At 35.4% G+C, this 21,269-nt stretch overlaps 1 protein-coding gene across 3 annotated transcripts in view; it reads right to left on the reverse strand.

Annotated features, from left to right (window-relative positions):
* Focad (focadhesin) overlaps window positions 1-21,269 on the reverse strand; it is a 264,104-nt gene that overhangs the window by 162,647 nt on the left and 80,188 nt on the right. For all 3 annotated transcript variants that reach the window (XM_042692885.1, XM_042692886.1, XM_042692887.1), the window contains 4 exons: window positions 20,633-20,839; window positions 15,120-15,207; window positions 10,930-11,132; window positions 3,159-3,416 (listed from right to left, as the gene is read on the reverse strand). In XM_042692885.1, the coding sequence (XP_042548819.1) occupies window positions 3,159-3,416; window positions 10,930-11,132; window positions 15,120-15,207; window positions 20,633-20,839 (756 nt within the window). The remainder of the gene's footprint in view (window positions 1-3,158; window positions 3,417-10,929; window positions 11,133-15,119; window positions 15,208-20,632; window positions 20,840-21,269) is intronic.

Below are 21,269 nucleotides of genomic sequence, written 5' to 3' on the forward strand. Positions count from 1 at the left end.
AATGTCATTAAAAATATCTATTCTACACACATCATTGTGGAGAATGTAAAGAAGCAACAAAGATACTGCCACAGGCTGAGGTAAGTGCAAGCTGACATTGGATTTTGGTGTGTGTTTTCCTTTATGTAACTGCTTCACACTGGCAAGCTCATCCAAATTTTCTCAAGCCATAATCGATGCTATGACTACCAGGGAATAGTAGTGCAGCACTTCTTAACGCTAAAGGTCTTTATTAAAAGTACTGTACATTCTGGCTTCTTTTTGCTGGTGCAAAGAACACACTAAGCAGAATAACTTCAGGGGGTAGCAATTCATAGAACACAGTCACAATGGAACAGAGTGCAAAGTATCCAAAGGCTCTTTGTGCAAGTTCTTTTATAGAATATAGTTTCTTCTTTTCTCACAGCAGTAACTTACAGACCATTAAATTTCACACATTTCCTATTCATTTTCCATGTTAAAAAAAAATGGTGTGTGACCCCAAGTAGAACTATCACAGGATTCTGCCCTGAAAGTCAACTTTTACTATTTGAGAATATATAACTTTGAAAAGACAAGAAAGTCACGGGCCATGAACCTAGCCACATAAGTGATTTCAAATGACTCAAATATGTGTTTACTTTTACAAATGGGCAAAATAAGCCCTGAAAACATAAAATAAAATTGACAAAGATTGCAATTGTTCCCATTAAACAAAACAAACATTTGGCTAGACTTAACAACCAAACTGCAAAAGGGAAATAAAAGAACTCAAAGTTGTAAAATCAAATACTAAAAAAAAGAGAAAATAAGCAAACATGACTACCACCACTACCAAACACAAGAAAGGTAAACAAGTACCAAGTCTATAAAAGAAGTATTGAGTTTCACAAAAATCACATTGTTAAATTTATCAATGGGAGTAGGGCTTAAGGACGGATGTAACTTGTAGTTACCTAAAGGTAAATTTATAAGCTTTTTACTGCCTGATCTAACTTACGTAGAATCTAAGAAGAGAATAGTCTAATAGAAATTTAAAGTAAAATGATGTTACTAAAGTGTAGGAAAGAGAGCTAGGGGTAAGCTTAGCAGTAGGGGCTAAGTTACTGTTAGATCCCAACAGAGTAATTATACATAATTATGTGCTGTATATGATATACAGCTGGAAGAAAGGATTTGAAGATTTTCACCATAAAGAAATAATATATTATATATATCAAAATGCTTCATGGTACCCCACTCACATGTGTAATTCTTGTGTTTCATGTGCCAATTAAAAACAAATTTAAAAAATTATAAACTTTGTTCCTTGGTATATTACATTGTATAAAGCAATAAAAAAGAAATTGATATGCATAGTATTGAAGTTATTTCACTGAAAATGACCAAAATAACCTTCTCAACTTACCTAAAAATTAGTAATATCAGTGGTTAATGCTCAGTTTAGATATTCCTCTTAAGGAATCATCCTAAACTCTTTCAACATGAATCTAGTGACAATGATATTTTAGAGCTCTAGCACTTTAATTTTACCCCACTCCCATTCCACTCAGGATGGCAAATTATAAGGCTTTATTATCCTATCATAATGGTTTCTCCAATGTGGATGCATGACCCATGCAAAACCAATCTGAGTGTCCCTACTCTTCTGTTATTTTTTGACTGGGAAGATTAGGTTGTAAGGCTTTGGATTTGCAACTAATTCACAGAGGAAAAAAAAAACTGCCTTCAACACCCTAAAGGGAGTCCATTGTATTATTTCAATGGATCCTCTTTTAGATAGGCTCCAAGCATTATCTTTTCAATAATTATCCTATATAGATTACCTTATAAGGTATCAACACAGAAGAAAAACATTGTATAAATGGGGTAATTATAAAAAGTTGAAAGGAGAAAGTAGAAAGAAAGTTGAAATGACTCATATTATATGTATACTGCACATTAAATGAACACCAACCTCAAAAATCAGGAGGTATGCCCAAAATGTAAAGTTTTTGAGTGATATCAGCAGTTGGTTACTAGACAAAAAGGAATGATCATGACAAATTGGAGGTAAACAAGAATTCCAATAAATTAACTTCTTTTTAATCATTAGAAGATTGAACCCAGGGCCTCACATCTTCTCAGCAAGTACTCTACCACTTGAGGTCTACCACCACATTTTTTTCCTCTAGGAATACATGATTTCCCATTAACTGGGAACATACCATTCTTTCCTATTCTTGAAAAGAAGCATAAGCACTGATACTGATAAACAAGATAATAAAGCTGCTATGCCATTTGGTTAGGAAACCCCCTTCACACAAAAAAAGTGTAGTCTAGAGATTATATTCAATAAGAGGGGGGAGATCCACAGACTATGATATCAAATATATAGTTTAAAAGGCAAAGACAAAAGTCTTAGTGTTGGGCCTGCTAACTTATTATACTCAAGTTCTGTATAGACAGGAAGAAAGATCATTTCCCTCTCATGCAGATCAGAGTCATACATAGCAAGGGCCCAAAATTCATAAATGACTAAACCAAAAGAGAACAAAATTTGAAGAAGTTAGTGACTATTTCCATATGCAGCTTTATCCTGAGTTGGTTAATCTAGATCTACCTTAAATGATCAGTATTAGAGTTAAGAGGTATGCATCTTGAACAGGGTATAAGAGTTAGCAAAAGCATGACAAATTAGTAAATCCCCCCAAAATGGAAGAATCGAAATAGCACCAATGCATGTTTCATTGCAAAGTAGACAAATCTTTCCATTGTTTAGTACATACACATCAACTTAGAATAAGAAAAAAGAACAAATTGAGAAGATGATAGCAAAATAATAATAATAATACAGAAAAGAAAAAGAATTACATTAAAACTTAAAACCCTAATGTAGGGGCTGGGAAGGTGGTTCAGTGGTAGAGTGCTTGCCTTGCATGCATGAGGCCCTGGGTTCGATTCCTCAGCACCACATAAGCAAAAAGAAAAAAAGCTGGAAGTGGCGCTGTGGCTCAAGTGGTAGTGCGCTAGCCTTGAGCTGAAGAGCTGAGGGACAGCACCCAGGCCCAGAGTTCAGGCCCCACAACCGGACCCAGAAAAAAAAAAAAACCTGATGCATTAGAAAGAATGATTTTTAATTTCAACAATTATTCTTTCTTCCCATTCTCCATTAATGTTCCATTGTTCTCTTTTGTTACCTGAGAAGAATCTGTTTGGGCTAATTGTGTGGTGAGTTTTAGTATTTGGTGAAGATTCTGTCCTTTATCTTCAACCAGGAGGTAAGTCAGCAGAAGGAAAACATGCACAGGGATGGTTGAAGTGATGGGCAGCAGGGACTCCACGGAAGCCAGCCAGTCCCTTGCTGCAGATTCTTCTCTCATTACTTCAAGAATCCTCCAGGCAGTGAGTACAGAGTTATGTATACTGGTAATAGGGAAGGCAAGCCTGCAGGAAAGCTGAAAAAAATATATACAAAAAGGTATGAATAAATAAGGTGGATGTATTTGTCAGAAATATATTTCTGACTTTTTTTTTTAGTATTTCATCGTTAGAAATCATTCCAACAAAATGAATACAAACTTTGAATTCCTGCCAAACAGAGCTCTTTGCCCACATTTGGGGCAATAGGATCACACACAGAGAAAAAGAATTGTCAGATGGAGCTCTAGAACAGTTTATCATTAAGTTTTCCTCATATTTACCATTCATTCCCAATTAAGACCTAAAAAAATGTATCAATATACAACATCCTGAGGCAACAGCATTTGGGAAAACATACTCTCATTTAAAAAGTAAAATTCAACAAGAAGATAATAATTCAATGAGGAGATTAAAAAGGCACTGCATTTGCTCAGCTCTGGGCCTTAGAAGAGGGAACCCAGGGCAGATGGCAGACTTGGACAGAAGACAATTCACACTTGTAACAGACAGTATGTTGATAGGTACAGCATTTGGTTCCGCTGGAGCCTAGGAATTCATTCGTAACTGCAAATAACTTCTGTAATAAAGTGTAGCCTGAACACGCTAATTTGAAATATTAGAAAAGATGCTGTGTTTCAGTGAATCTGAGAAATGGCTCCTCATAGAAGTAGTACAGTCAAGGCCATAACCTTCTCTCTGGCCTGTGTGGTACTATGTACAAACATGGCTCAAGAGAAGCATTAAAGAAGCACCAGACACTCATACCTGCTAATGAAGTAATTCAAATAATGTGATGAGACAAACTAGAAATATCTAAATTGTGACTGTCTCACTGTTGTAGGATGAATCATTTGAATAAAATAACAATTAAAAGAATGGGAAATAAATTAATTTTCATTTTTTAAATGTTTAATAAAAGATATATACCATAAAATGAACTTTTTAAGGGCTTTCTATTCTGCTGATTTGATTACTTTATAGAGTTTTGAAACCAACATCAATGCCAAATACTACAACACTTTTATGCAAGCCCTATATCCTTTGATAGTCATTCTTCACTTTCCCTCACACCTCTATTAGTGAAAACTAATAATAGACTTTATATTTCTATTCTAGCTATTTTACATAACAGTAACCATGTAATTTGTGGCTTTTGGTGACTGGATACTTTCACTGAACATGTTCTCAAGCTTCAATCAAGTCATGGTTTGTGTCAGTACATATTCCTTTTTATTGCCAAATATTATTCCACTGTATAGATACCCCATATTGTTTCTCTATTCACCAACTGATAAATATATGGTTTGTTTCCATTTTTTGGCTATCATGAAAAACTTTTGTGTACATTCCCATAGAGATTTTTGTGAGGATATAAGTGCTCAGTTCTTTTGAGCATAAGCTTAGAGTGACTATAAAAACTAACTGAACATACAATGCCACCCTAAATTCAAATAAGGAAATCAGTCTGCATTGGTATGAAAAGATCCTCCACATGAAAATACAAGATTCAGAAGTATGTGTGGAATGACACATACTTGAGAAAAGGATTATATATTTATATCACTTATATAGTCAAAGAAAAGTACATGGACAAATGCAGAAGGAAGGATACAGCTCTAACCATTACCTTCCATTTAGGAAAGAGAATTCACTGGAATCAAGAGCAGAAAGAAGGCTTTGTGTCATACTTCATTTTATACTTTCTGAACCCTGTGAACTTATTGCTACCTATATTATAAATTTTAAGCATATTATAAATTTTAAACATATAAATTTTGAAATTAAGCCAGCAGCTCATACTTGTAATCCTAGATACTCAGGAGGCTGAGATCTGAGGATCATTTGAAGCCAGCTGAAGCAGTAAAGTCCCTAAGACTCTTATCTCTAACTAACCAACAGAAAACTGGAAGTGGTGCTGTGGCTCAAAGTGGTAGAGCGCTAGCCTTAAGTGCAAAAGTGCCCAGGCCCTGAGTTCAAACCCCAGAGCAGACAAAAACAAACAAACAAACAACTTTAACTGTTTTAAAGCAGTTAATGTAATCCTAGCACTTAGAGGTAGAGGCATAAGGATCTAGACTTTGAGGACAGCCAAAACAACATAAGGAGTACAAGGCTAGCCTGAGCTACAAAGTGAATGCCTGCCTCACAAAAACCAAAATCTGATTAGCTGAGTAATAGGGAATTTGCTTAGCATGCTCCACGTACTTAGTTCCATCCCCAGCACCACAAAAACTTAATACCACAGTTTATATCTTTCCCAAAAAATGCCTTTCATCCCAAAAAGATAAAATGTATTGATGATTAGGGACAAGTTCTTTAGACTAATGGCAAGCAATACTGGACCTGAGATTTATCAAACCAGGATTTCAGCATGCTTACCCCAGCCACTAGCTATTATGCAATCATTCTAAACTTTGCTTTTCTCATTGGTAAAGACCAAACAATGACTAACTTACTGCCAAAGGTGCTGAGGTATGCATGAGACAATATCAATATCAAAAAGTTGAGGGACATATTATCCCTGTCATCTTTGGGGGAAAAAAAATAAAACCAGTGATTATGAGTATAGAAGGTAACTGGAAATGGCCATGAGTAATAAGCCGAATACAGAGTAGTAACATTACAGAAACATGAAAGAGTAAGCAATAACAGAGAAAAGCAATCCCACTTTACTTGAGAATTATGACCAATATTAGGTTTTGGTTTTTTTATTTTTTTTATTTGTTTGCCTAAAGTTTTAGCAACATCAGAAAGTCACAATGTTAAATAAGATGTCACAGAATAGTCTCCCTGTCCTATGATATGACAGCTGCCCCTGGCATGATCCCAGGGCAAAGGGGCTTGCACCAACAACTGGATCCTGGCCCGAACATGAGGAAGGACTTATATAAAGGGTAACAGGTTCTGCCTTCCAAAGGAGAAGTTGGTATTTAGTCATTTTAAAAAAAAAGGTTAGTATTAGGTGAATTGCAGCTCAAAAGAGAGACAGAGATAGAGAGAGAAACCATAGACTATCATATTGAAATAAATGTTATAAAACATCTTTACAGATGTAAAAGGATTGAGAAACAGTACTTTAAAAAGTTTAGCTTACTAAAAATGATCAAACATGTTGTGTTAATCCTAAAACAGCTATGTGTTCATCCTTAGTAGCCTAAAGAGGTCTGAAAAAGAAATTGTGAATACAAGTGAGAAATATAGTTGCCTTTTTTTAATGGTAAAGATGTATTTATAATACTGACTATAACCATTTGCCCAAAGTAGAGACAAAAGATATGGAAACTCAAACTTGAACATTCTTAAAAGTAGGACTGCTATTTTTTAAACTTATATTAATCACTCACCAAACAGAAAAGCATAATAGCTCTGTACTTCTATGAATAATCTAGATGAAAATTGAGAAATTTGAGAGTGGCTGGTTATCACAAAAAGATAACCCACTCCATCCTGTCTCATATCATTCAGAATATTATAATAAAACCACAAGATCTGGGGAAAACTAGTTTTTTTTTTTTTTCAAATTGATCATTTTATTTAAATGTATGCTAACTTCTGCTAAATTTGGCACAATGATAATAATAAGCTAAGGATGGAGAATCAGGAAGACAGGAAGAAAGAGAAAAGAAAAAAGGAAGGAAGGAAGGAAGGAAGGAAAGAAGGAAGGAAGGAAGGAAGGAAGGAAGGAAGGAAGGAAGGAAGGAAGGAAGGAAGGAAGGAAGGAAGGAAAGAAGGAAGGAAGGAAAGAAGGAAGGAAGGAAGGAAGGAAAAAAGGAAGGGGAAAGAGAGGAGGGAGGGAGGGAGGGAAGAAAAGAAAGAAAAGAGGGGGAAAAAGACCACCTATTTTATTATTACAAAAAACATTAGTTGGGGCTTGGAAGGTGGTTCAGTGGTAGAGTGCTTATCTTGCATGCATGAGGCCCTGGGTTTGATTCCTTAGTACCACATAAGAAGAAAAAGCCAGAAGTAGCACTGTGGCTCAAGTGGTAGAGTGCTAGCCTTGAACTGAAGAGCTAAGGGACATCACCCAGGCCCTGAATTAAGACTCCAGGACTAACAAAAAAAATTAGTTGATCTACATAAATCCTGGTATCTGCACATGCTCAGTAAATTTTGACTTTACCCTTTGCCTCTAAGTGGGACAATAACAATTCATTTCAAATTTTCTGAGTTTCAAAAAGACAAATAGTCAAGATATTTTCTGTTTCCTAAAACCTATTTAATAGTAATTTATTACAAGGGACTCCAAAGTACCATATTCAATTTAAATACACACATACATACACACATATACACACACATACACACACACACACACACACACACACACACACACACACACACAAATAAATGATGAATGAATGAATGTATAGGCACATTGTAGACCTTGCTTAGGTCAAATGAAATTTGCTCTTCTATGAAATGCAGGAATCTAGTTTTAAGTCTGTTTTCCCACTTCATCTCAGCCATCTACTCTCTTCGGTTATATGGACTGGGCCAATTCATGTATTACCCTTCTTTGTCTGGCTATCTGCCCTGTCAAATTTTCTTTGCCCTTTGGTGCAATGCTACACCTTGTCAATAGAGGGCACAGGAGAGATACAGCAAGGCATGGCACAGCAGAGAAAGAGTTCTCTTCAATTTCCTGGTATTTATTGGGTTTCTGTTACCATGGTTGCCAGAAGCATACAGGAAGACCCCAAAACCTAACTTCCTGAGAAAAACTCTGGCCTGCAATACCTCCAACAAACTCCATCATCCAAAAAGCTGTACTGAATCTCAGCTTTAAATTGAACTCTAATAAATTCCTTCTTTGGGGCGTCTCTGTCAGTCATAGAAGTAGCAACTGCCCCCTCCACTAACTATTATAAAATTCTTTAGAAACTCTTCTCAGCTTTCTCTTGGTAGTCACTAACTATCTGTATTACATTTTCATTGTTCAAATTCCTCTTTCCTGTTAGGAGTCTAATGCATACTACTGCAATTTTTAACCCCAATATCCTCTATAGAGTTGAAAGAACATGATTTTTCAAGAAGTTCATAAATTTATAACTAGAATTTAATTATTTTTACCTAAAACAATAGTTTTAAATATCTTATTTAATAGCCAAATACAAGGAAGTGGCACTGTAGCTCAAATGGTAGAGCGCTAGCCTTGAGCTGAAGAGCTGAGGGACAGCGCTCAGGCCCAGAGTTCAAGCCCTTCCACTAACAAAAAAAAAAAAGCCAAATACAAAAGGATCTTATTTTCTGTAGGCTAGGAAAAAAGGCATTCTAGGAATATATTAATCTTTGATTTTAAAGAGATGAATGTCGAGTTTGATCTTACATCCTTTTTAATAAGTGGAAGAAGTTAATATAGGTTTTTTTTTTTTATTTCTTAGTTATCAGCTCTTCAGAAAAGGAGAGGCAATTACTGTACTGAACTGCATTGTAAAGGTCAATGAGCCTTGTTTTCATCTGGTTTAGGTCTAAGTCAAAGGCTGTTAAGTCAAGCTCACCAATCAAAAAGTAATAATGAAACAACAAAAATTATTACTTTTATGCAGAAGTTTTTCTTTAACTGATTTAAGATGGTAAAGTGACCCATTATTATTGGAGACACACATTCCTCACTGATACTGAGAATGTCTACCATCTGATAAACAATGGGGACTGTGGACATAAAGATAAATAAGGTAGCATGTATCTCTTTCCTTAAGTATGTGGTGAAAAGAATATTCAGTTTGGCAACTACTTAAAATATTTTCAATTAAAGTTTGTCTCTCCTCTATCAGCTGAAAAAGATAAAGCAGAAACATTTAGGACAGAAAAATACAACAAGTTCAACAACTGTTGCAATTTAAATGTTAACAATTTAAATTGCTGCCATTTCTAAAGGCCTCAGGGAGAAGAAGAAGAAAAAAAAGAGCCAAGATTCTTTCCCTTAGTGAGCTCATAATAGAGTTGGAAGTACAAACATGAAACCCCTCTAAATTAACACACAGCATTTTCCACATTAGTTAAATGCAAAAAAAAAATGCTGGACACAAAGAGACAGCAATGAATTCTGACTCAGGGAGGCTGAGAACATTCGGCTGAGTCTTGAAAAGTAGGCAGTTCATGTGGAGGACATGAAAGAGCAACTATTGCAAATGTAAAGATTCAGGAAGAGATTTGGATAGCATGGGGCATGTTGAATTGATAGGTGTGTTTGGAATATAAAGCCCTAAGCAGGTGCAGGGGGGAAAAAGCCAGCAGTTAACAAAAAAAAAAGGCTTAAATTGTTAAAATGGGTGATCATATATCTCCTCAAAGCCTCAATAAAGCAGCACAGGATCACACTGAAGATGCTTATAATCCTTCCAGCTGCTTAGGACAGTCCAATTATTAGTATTGATGAATAAAATTCACACACACCTGAGCAAATAGTAAACCAAGTCTTTAAGTATTAGGGTAATCCTCAGTAATAATACTTGTGATTTAAAGGAACTCTTAATGTACACCTGCTCTGGCCGCATTCCCATTCAGGAGCATTTGCCTATCATTCTATATGGGCAAACTAAGAGGTAACGTTTCAAAAAAAAAAAAAAAAAAAAACTATTGAAACCCCTGGACATATTTTGTTCAGCTCAATTAGGTCTGACAGAACTTTTTCTCCAAATACAAATCAATTGTTTATTTCAAAAATTAAAGTTTTAATCAAACAATTTGGATTTACAAAGTATACAAACAATCTGCTGATAATGTGTTCAAATAAGAAAAAATGACTAGATTCTTGCTGCTAGAATGTTTAACACTATAGGATAAGAGGCTCTCTGCTTTTCCATATGAAGTAACAAACATATTTCTAGCTTGTATAGTGCCTCTTTCCATAGAAACTTATTTTATTTGCTCATCATTCCATTTCCATAAGAGTAGGAGTTGAAAAGTAAAACATTAGATTTTACCAAAGGCAAAACTCAAAAGAGAACAGATCTGGGCAAATCCAGGTACCAAATTCAGTCACTAGCCAATAATGGCAATACTTTTTGTAACAGATAAAGTGAGTGAAACAGATTGAGGAGGTAGGACAGAATGTGACAGGCCTATTGTCTTTAATTACAGGCAGTGGACCAGCAGCATATGCAACAGGAAGCATTAAGAGCCATCATACCAGAGAATATGGAATATCATGTCATACTAATAAATGTTATAGTTTATACTGGGCCCACCTTGGACTACCAAGGATCTAGCACTATGCTGCACAGCATGATGAAAAGAGAAGGAAGGAAGACATGTTCAAACACATTAAAGAATCAGATTCTTTGATCTTTCAAGATCCCTCAGGATCTTTACTAGCTAATGTGCAAAAGAAAAAAAAATTATACAGTATTCCTAAATCTTGTTTTACAACAGTACCCTCTACCCTCCTACCTAGTACTCCTTCTTGTAGAACTGAAGTATTTACTAACATTTTCCACTCCACTATCATAGAGAACAGGAAGTTCTATGAAAACTCATCAGGAGGTAAGTTGATCTACAGCAACAGAAAACTCACATGGAACTAAGAAACAAGGATGAAGTCATTACCTGCTGTTGGTCATCTCTGTAACACTCCTGTTGTACCTTTTCCAAAAGATTTAGAGCTAACTGCTGCCTAGAAGGACCTTCTTCCTCCATCGCCATACAGTCTTCCAAGGGAGTAGAAGATAATATCTGCAGAAGGGGCATCACGAGTAGCAAGGATGATTTTGGGATTTTCTGACCCTCAGCACAAAAGAGGAGCTTCAAAGCTAATCACCAAAGCAACAAGAATTCACATTTGTTAATTAATATCATAGTGAAACAACAAACTATTATAACAGTGATGTGCCAGAATTTTTTCATGCCCCATTACAACTGCGTCAGATAAACACTAAGATGATGAATCTCATCATAAAAGAAAATAAGTGTAGCATGAAAAGTATTATCTAAAATAAGCTTGTAATGTATACAGCTGAAAAACTGGTGATACTTTTACAAAAAATAAATATCCTAAGGTATAAATCAACTGCTTTATGATCAATGTGAATTAAAAATAAGCAATTCAAGCTGGGAGATGGGAGCTGATTCCTGTAATCCTAGCCATTCAGGAGACTGAGAGCTGAGGCAGAAAAGTCCATGAAACTTTTATCTCCAATGAATCAAAAAGCCAAAATGGAGCTGTGGCTCAAGTGGTAAAGTGGTAGCCTTGAGCAAAAAAGTTCAGAAAGTGTCTAGGCACCATATATATACCATATACCCATATATACAATTCAACACTTGTCTCTTATAGCCTCTCAGATCCTACATTTACTTGCAGACAACAGTCAAGAAATCAAAATAACCAGAGGATAACAAAGGTAAATATAGGCTTACTTTACAAATGAACTGAAAATTGTATTAGAAGATGCCTAAGAGAGTGGCAAGGTGAAGCAGGACTATCTTTCAGATATACTTGCTAAAAAGTAGATCACAAAAATTCCAAAGTCCATAACCACCACAACCATGAAACCTCTCTTTAATAAGTGATTCTTTTTTTTTTTTTTTTGTCGGTCATGGGGCTTGAACTCTGGGCCTGGGCGCTGTTCCTCAGCTCTTCAGCTCAAGGCGAGCGCTCTACCACTTGAGCTACAGCGCCACTTCTGGTTTTCTGGTGGTTTATTGGAGATAGGAGTCTCACAGTCTCTCCTGCCCGGGCTGGCTTTGAACTGCGATCCTCAGATCTCAGCCTCCTAAGTAGCTAGGATTACAGGCGTGAGCCACCAGCGCCCGGTTAGTGATTCTTTTTTTTAAACTTGAAAGTTCAACTTACATATCAGAAACACAGATACAGATGTGCAATATCTTAGTCCATGTATAGTTATCACACCAGAAACTATTAAAGAATAAGATATGAATTCATTATGGTGACAGATATTCTGAAGGTTATTAGATGAACCCTGATATACTGAAGGATGTTATTCACAGGCTTTAAAGCCATATTCTCAAAGTAATCAACTGATTTCCCTACTATATACCAAACAAAAAAACCTACGATCTTCAAATAACAATAATGAGTTACTGTGTTTTATTTTAAACTATTCAGAAACTAAAACTTTTATTACGATCTGAAGTACAAACACATATTACTCCAATACTACTATTTTGTCTAAATATTAATCTTAACCTGTATGAAATTCTACCACTTTTATTAAAACAGGAAATGTAAAGAGTACAACTATTTGACTATTTCATAATTTTCCCAGGCACTTCCATAAGTTGCTACTTATAATCAAATCTAGGAAGTAGTACTGGTTCAAAGTGGTAAAATTCTAGCTTTGAGCAAAAGAGCTCAGTGATGGTGCCCATGCCTAGAGTTCAAGCACCACCACTAACAACCAAAAGAAAAAAAAAAATGTATAACAAAATCTAGTACTAATTACAAAGCATATTGTATCAATGATACACATGTTTAATCTGAAATACTTATTCTTTTTGTTATCCTATTTCTTTGGATACCTACTCCCAAATACTAAGCAGCTCTTTCTTGACTTTTTATTCTTTTCATTTTTTTAATTTCTATTTGTTTCTTGGTTTTCCTTTTTTTTTAGATTAGGTTCCATAGTTCATACTGGTTCCAAATTTGTGATCTGGCTCAGCACTGCACTGCTTTTTAACATGGCTCAAGAGCATTTGGTATGGTTTACTGATCTAAGTAGATAGAGTAACCTGAAAATACATACTGGTTCACAGGAAAAAGTAAGTCTTCCCCTCCAATAAATATAAATATTTGAGTGTTTGATCCCCATTCATTTATTGTACAGGAGCCACAATACAGGTGTATGGCTTCAGAATTAGAATTGTTGTTTCTCAGCTGAAAATGGTAAGCACACTACCATAATCCGACCAAGTGGGAGACTGAGATAAAGAGATCACAGTTTGAGGGCAGCCTAAGCTCCATAAAAAAGACACTCTCAGAAGGAAGGGAGGTCATTTCAATAAGCATCATTCATAAGATCTTATACACATAGCTACTGAGCCTCGTGAACCTCTCCTAAGAACATCCTCCTTTTTTCTTACCGTGTGAATGTTTAGATTACTGTTTAATAAATCAAAATGAATTCCAAGAAATGGAAGTAAGAGGTTTTTTATATCATAATGTTTATGGTTCTTTTTTTTTTTTCTTTTCTTCTTTCCTTTTTTATTTGGTTTATTCCCTTCTCTCCTTTTCTCACTGTTTCTTTTTATTTCTGTCTTGTATATCAGCTTTGGGGAGGGGAAAGGGAAGCACAGAAACTGTAGGACAAAGGATAAACCAATTCAGCAGTGAAACCCACTAGACCCATTGGAAATGAACTATACAACTTCACGGAGAGGGAAGTCAGGAGGGGGAAAATGGGGAGAGAATATGAAAGGGGGTGACATGGCTCAAAAGGAAATGTATTCATTACCTGACATGTAACTGTAACCCTCTGTACATCACCTTTACAATAAATTTGGGGGTGGGGGGAGGAGAAGAGAAGGAAGGAAGCTCTGGAATTTTTGTGTCTGTCAAGAAACAAAATTCATTTATATGAAAAGGCAAATTATCAATGTGAAGATAAAAGTCTGATTTGTATTTTGCCTGGGGCTAGACATAAGAAAAAGATTAATACAATACTAGAAGATTAACACAAACAGGCACAAGAAATGTTAGGGGAGTGATGGAAATAGTCCAAGACTAAATTGTGGCTCTTGTTACATAAATCTATAAATTAAAAATACCTCACTATAGAGATTAAAATAATGAATTTATGGTACATAAATTATACCTTCATTAAAATTTTGAAGACAATAAAACTCAGGCTATCAGAACAAAAAGTTATGCCTCTGGGAATATCCCATGTCCACTTCTATGTGAAAACAAACAACAACAACAACAAAAAGGCAAAAACAACTTAGAAGGACTGGGAAGAAGTAGTACAAATGGGCATAAGGCACATAAGCAAAAGCAGGGTGGAAGTAAAAGTCTAAGGGCCATGGATCTCCTTCATGTATTAAAGTCATCTCTAATCATTGTATAAGTCCAAGAGTAATGGATTTCAAAATCATGATAAATTTAAAATGCCCAGAGAAATGAACTATACAATAGATATTTATCTTAAATACTTTTTTAAAAATGAAAATGTAGGTAAACCAACATATGGTGGCACTATACAATTTAGAACTTTACCACAAGGTGAGTAAATGAAAAGGATGCATTTTAAGGTTATGATTTGTTTGTCTATCTTCCAGATCCAGTAATTTATGTCTTTATGATACTTTTTTGTACAGTACTGAGGTGCCTTACACATGTTGATTAACATTCTACCAATGAGCTATATCTTAGAACTGCACTATATAAATCAGAGCATTTTTGCCTCCTCTTTACCTTTTTCCTAACTTTTCTTTAAAACAACACTGGAAATAAACATTATCTTCTATTAGTTCTAGCCAAGCTCATACAATAAGAAAATTTAGTTTACATTAAATCTTGTTCAATGTAGCATCAATTATAAATAAGAGTTTTAAAACAAATACAATCTGCTAAACACTTTCTTTCAAGTTTACTATAACCTACTAGTCATTTAAGATATTGGGTGAATAATGGGATATGTAATCTTACCCAAGGTAACACCTAAGAACAAAATTAGGAAACAGAAACTCAAAATATACAAGATAGCATAATACACAGTTCAACTAACACCTGGTAACACTTTTGTTATTTTACATTTTACTGTATTAAGTGTAATTTTATTTACCCAGATTTAAGATTGGCTTCTGCTGACTAGATGGAGTCTGTAGAAGAAGTATAGCTATTCCGATTATGACCAATTCCACAGGAAAATCCTAAAATAATAATAATAATAAAATAAGGGGGAGGGCAAAAAAAGTTATCAAAGAGGTTCTAGAATTCTGGCTTCATGTACTTAACATGAACAATTACAAGCTTATTACACAAAATTACTTATGCAAGTCTGTGATACTAAAGAAAGAATGCTACTAAAGAAAGAATTAGTGGATATTACATAATCAGAAATGAAGTCAAGATATATCACCAAAATACAAGAGGCTTAAGCCAAAATAATTCAGAGGGAAAATTCTTTAACACAACAAACTGATAAGTCTTCAAAACAGTCCACCTTGGTATACCATTGAAATTACCCAAAATATTGATTTTAAGAATACTTTGTTTAAGCATGATCAATCTATAAAACATCTGTAACAACCCCTGCCTGCTGCCTGCTAACCGTATATTATAGACTCCAATATTCCAACTTTCAAAAAAAATACATAATGAACTTCATTAAAATTTTTAGTAAATCATATTATTGTAATGGTAGAAACATTTGTTATGAGGAAAATAAAGACTAGTTTTAAATTGCAGTGATTTATTTAAGCATATTTAAATGTAGCCAAGCAAAACTCATAGAAACATAAAGTCACTAGCTCACCAACTATATAAATGAGAACAATATACACATTAAGTTCTAATAAAATGGAAGTGTCAGATTTGAGTTCCAAATAAAGACAATGCATAAAAAAAAGAAGAAAGATCCAACTAAAACTATATCATTCTGAAATTTTATAAAAATACCTGCAGAACTAGAGTACCTATGAAGTATGAAAATAGGCAAAAACAAGATTGTGAAGGAGCCACAAATTAGTTAAACACTTTCAGTTAAATATCTGGAAACAAGTTAAAATACCCTGCATCTCAGATTTGTCATTTAGAAAGTGAAATACAAAATGTAATGTGTTAGTTTCTGGACTGTGAAAAAAAAATACTAAATTAATTCTAAATTTTTGTAAGTGGAGTGTATTCTAATGTGTGTCTTTTGAAACTGTGTATGTTCACTGCTTCAAAACAGCTGAGCACCATAAAGCAATTCTCATCTACTTGAGGATAATAAATACATTTTAAAGCAATGCACTTACAAGATACATCATCACACCATTCTTTGCCATATCTTCCTCCATTTCTGCATGTTCATACAAAACAGAAAGGCGGGGAAGTTATTTAAATTCTAAATGTACAAGCTTCCAAGAGACTCGGAGACAAATAAAAGCATTACTATATACAGATGGTATGGCTGGAATGCCTTTTCATCAGCTGTCACAATGAGGGACACAAAGTAGCATTTTAGGATTCCAGACTGGAATTGAAACATTCTAAGCAGGGAGAACTTAACAGTACCAGTCACACTGGTCAATACAGAACAGAGAGTGGAAAGAAAATAACTAGAGACTCAAGATAAAAATAAGAAATAAATGATGGAAGATTGGATTAGATAAAGCAAGTTGCTTACAATTCTGACTTGTTTCAAGAGTTTTCTTTGATTTTTTTTAATGGCCACTAAAGGAGAGAAGCAATTAATGAGACCTTTGAATTAGAGTCTGTGCTAGCATTTCCTGGACCATTTCCACTACTGCATCTACTGCTGTTACAACTGAATGCACAAGTGCAACCTGATAGTTTTCCCTCAAGCCCCACCACACACCTATTTGCTTCCTGAGCCAGAATAGCAGGTTCTACAAGTTCAAGGGCCACATGGAAAGGCTTGACAAATTAGCAATTGAATCTTCGGGATTTTAGGGTTCTAAGAATAGAATCCCAAGGATTCTATTGCTTCCTCTGAGGGTTCAGAAATCTTCTTCCAATACTTCTCAGAAAATTAAAGGCTGGGCACCGGTGGCTCACACCTGTAAAAATAGCTACTTAGGAGGCTGAAATCTAAGGATCACAGTTCAAAGCCAGCCCGGGCAGAAAAGTCTGTGAGACTCTTATCTCCAATAAACCACTAGAAAACCAGAAGTGGTGTTGTGGCTCAAGAGGTAGACGCTTGCCTTGAGCTGAAGAGTGCAGGGACAGCGCCCAAGCCCAGAGTTCAAGCCCCACGACCGACAAAAAAAAAAAAAAAAAAATTGAATTTAAAAAAATAAAACATTGCTTGTAACAGTGACAATGCCTACTCTCCTATCTTCCATGATTGGCTCATCTTATTCTTATCCCTCCCTACTTTCAGGGTTCACATTTGCAAATAAACTCAAGTCACATAAGCCTTTGTTTTTGTGGATACTCAGGCTCTGCTTTTGCCTTTAGAGAACCTCAGATAACATACAACCAATCTAGAGTAAAACATTAAATACCCTTATACCAGCCATAGGTGTCAGAGGATTCTTCATGACAGAAAACATTTGGGACCATATATTTTTGTCAACTCAAATGAAAGAGATCACTGGACATCACCGACGTACCACATATTAAGAATATATGTTTGAGTCTAGAGATGTTACTATAAACAAAATACTTGCTCTTCTCAAGAATTTTGCAGTCTTAGTCATGGAGTAGTACTTAAAAAGAAAGTGCAACCAAGGTGTAAGAAATTTTACACTAAAAAGAAAGTGAAAATAAAATGAAGACAGTCGACATCCTACAAAGAAGATACAAAAAGGAGGGCAGTCCTGCTCATGCAATCCCCCAGGGCCACAGCTTTTTTACCCAGGCTGATTTGGGTAGCCAGTGCTGACTAAGCCCAGCTGTGCCCAAAAGACAATTCTTCCTAAGAAACCTTAAACTGAGACAAAGAAAGGGGTGTGGAAGTTACTCATGTGGTGGCAGTTTCTCAGAAACCACAGGTTCCTAAGCTTTTCTAAAGCTAGAATGTTCAGCCTGTTTTTCAAGTTGAAAGCTACTTAGTTGGCTTAATTTTACAGATCATTGTATTTATTTTGCTCAAAATAAAAAATACTTTAAGGTATATTCATTCAAATACATTAAGAGCCAGGCGCTGAGTGTTCATGCCTATAATCCTAGTTACTAAGGAAGCTGAGATTTGAAGATCAGGGTTGGAAGACAGCCCAGGCAGGAAACTCTCCCACTGACCACCAAAAAGCCAGAAGTGGAGCTGTGATAAATGCTATCCTTGAGCAAAATTGCTTAGGGACAACGCCCAGACCCAGAGTTCAAGCCCCAGGACTAGCACCAAAAAGAAACAAATACTTTAAGATACATAAAGTTGGTTGTATAATTTTACAAATCATAATACATTTATTTTGTTCCAAATAAAAAATAAAATAAAAAGATACATTCACGTAAATAGATGAACTAATAATAGCTCGACTATAACAAAGTCCATGCAACTAATACAATGTAGGATATGAATCTATTCAGTGTACAATGATACCTCTCTGATAGAAGAGTAAAAGAAACATCTGAAGACACAGTGAGAAAACAAACATGTACTAATCCTGAAAAGAGCCCTCACAAAGGACCAACTCAGCAAGCAACTTGATCTTAGTCTTCTTAAGCCCTAAACTGGAAAGGTGGCTCAGTGGTAGAGTGCTTGCCTTGCATGCATGAGACCCTGGGTTCGATTCCTCAGCACCACATAAGCAGAAAAAGCTGGAAGTGGTGCTGTGGCTCAAGTGGTAGAGCACTACCACTGAAGAGCTGAGGGACAGCGCCCAGGCCCAGAGTTCAGGCCCATGACCAACCAAAAAACAAAAAATTAGTACATGTCTTTTCTGACCAACCCAGATGCCCCTCAGTAGATGAATGGATTAAGAAAATGTGGTATATACACAATGGAATTCTATGCTTCCATCAGAAAGAATGACATCACTCAATTGGTAAGGAAATGGAAAGACTTTAAAACAATCATATGAAGTGAATTAAGCCAGACCCAAAGAAACATAGGCTCCATGGTTTCTCTCATTTGTAATAATTAGTATATGTCTAGGATAGTCCTAGCAGAGGCTCACAATAGCTCAATAGCTATGTACGTATGACTGTTAATGCTGCTAATCGAAATGAACTCAAAGATAGGGAAACAAGCTTTTTCTTTGTCATTATTTTTAATGCACTGTGTGAAGTTATTTTTTTCTTTCATTTTTTTCCCTTTGATTTATCCCCTGTTATCTCTGTATTTGATTTTAGTACCCTACGCTTTGTACATACATTTACCTAATGGGAAAGGGAAGGGGAAACAATAAAATGGTGAGACAAAGGACAAAGGGTGAACCAATGCAACAGCAATACTCACAAGACAATATGTTGGAAATTAACTTTATAACTTGGGGAGGGGAAAAAGGAGTGGGGGAAGTGGGAGAAAAATAGAGGGGTAACAATGTTTGACAAGAAATGTACTCATTACCTTACACATGCAACTGTAACCTCTATACATCAACTTGACAATAAAATTTTAAAAAGAAAAGAGAGAGGAAGGAAGGCAGAATGCAGTCATAAAATTTAATGTACATCCTACAAAATTAAGAGGGAAGGAGTGCAATTGGGGGGGATGGAGAAAAATAATGAAAATGGTGACATTGATCAAGATACATTGTATTGTTGAATGGAAACTCCTTTGTACAACTACTTAACAATAATAAAAATATATTTAAAAAAATCTTGGGCTGGGAAGGTGGCTCGGTGGTAGAGTGCTTGCCTTGCATGAATGAGGCCCTGGGTTCAATTCCTCAGCACCATATAAGCAGAAGAAAAAAAAAGAAAAAAAAAGCTGGGAGTGGCACTGTGGCTCAAGTGGTAGAACACTAGCCTTAAGCTCAAGAGTTGAGGGATAGCACCCAGGCCCAGAGTTCAGGCCCATGACCAACCAAAAAAAAAAAAAAAAAAAGAAAATCCTTAAAAGCCAAGTCATTACTAGAAAATAAAATGTAACTTATTTGTAGAGCAATTAAGCAGGCCCAATCTCATCTCCTATACCTTAACCCTTTAACTCTTGTTTTCTAAACAGGCCATACCTAAGTGTTTTCTCATGTTTTTGTGTTTAGATACATGCTATTCTACGAGCTGGAAATCCTACCCAACCTCTTGTTGACTGTCTCTTGTGCCAGTCGAACTCTATTCAGGCTTTAAATCTCAACTTATGTCCTTATTCCTTTCACCTTTGTTCTCATTATCTTTTTAAACTAACTTTTATAAAAACATTTAATTTATGGTACTAGCATTACTTATTTGCATATATATATACATCTCTTGGGGTAGCAGAATGCATTATTCATCTATGCATTTCACAAGGCCTGGAATACAGCAATTATTCAATAGTTGCATATGAAAAAAATACCACAGTAATGCTACCAAAAAAATATTTAAGAATTCTTTTTCATAATAAATAACATTAGTAGTAGTACTTAGTAGTGGATCTAATAGTACTATATCAAACCACCTCTCATATGCAATAATAAGTACAACCACACAGCTACTGAAAGATTTTGTGATAAATGATACATTAAAATGTCTTTCTAACCTTACCTCCTTCAGAACTCCAATGCTGTGCTCTAAAAGCTGAATTAAAGATGAGCATTCTCCAGTTATCTTTAAGCTGACTTCACAGACACATAACAGCTGAAGAGTCAGCTGGATAAGCTGAATTTTCCAGAAAACAGGATGACGCAAAAGGCTTAAATACACTTCCTCGATAAACAGCATCACTTCTGTGGTCTGTGTCAGATCTTTCATCTGTTGAAGAAAGTTTTTATATTACATTAAAATGATACAAAATGATTGGATAATTTTAAGCTATAAACATTTTCAATAAATAATTTTCTCTAAACCTATAAAGACTTCAAGGCAATAAAGCAAAGTACTTAACTCATGAAGTGTCAAGCTATACATCTTTTATCTAATCAAAATGTAACTCCTGCCTGTTTTTTGTTACTCTTGCCTAGAACAAATTTTTCTTTTATTTTTCTTGCTTTTCTGAGTACAAATGTCTTGAGAAAAGTTACATAAAAGTGACTGTTGAAGGGAATGAATCAAAAGCTAGTTTTGAATTCTCTATATGAACTCTCTTTTTTACAGTGAAAATGTGGTCAAAAAACATAAAGCCGGGGGCTGGGGGGGTTGGAGGAATGGCTCAATTGGTAGAGCACTAGCCAATGAAGAAAGT

The sequence above is a fragment of the Dipodomys spectabilis genome, unplaced genomic scaffold, assembly GCF_019054845.1.
Source record: "Dipodomys spectabilis isolate Male_0828 unplaced genomic scaffold, ASM1905484v1 ptg000158l, whole genome shotgun sequence".
NCBI lineage: Eukaryota > Metazoa > Chordata > Mammalia > Rodentia > Heteromyidae > Dipodomys > Dipodomys spectabilis.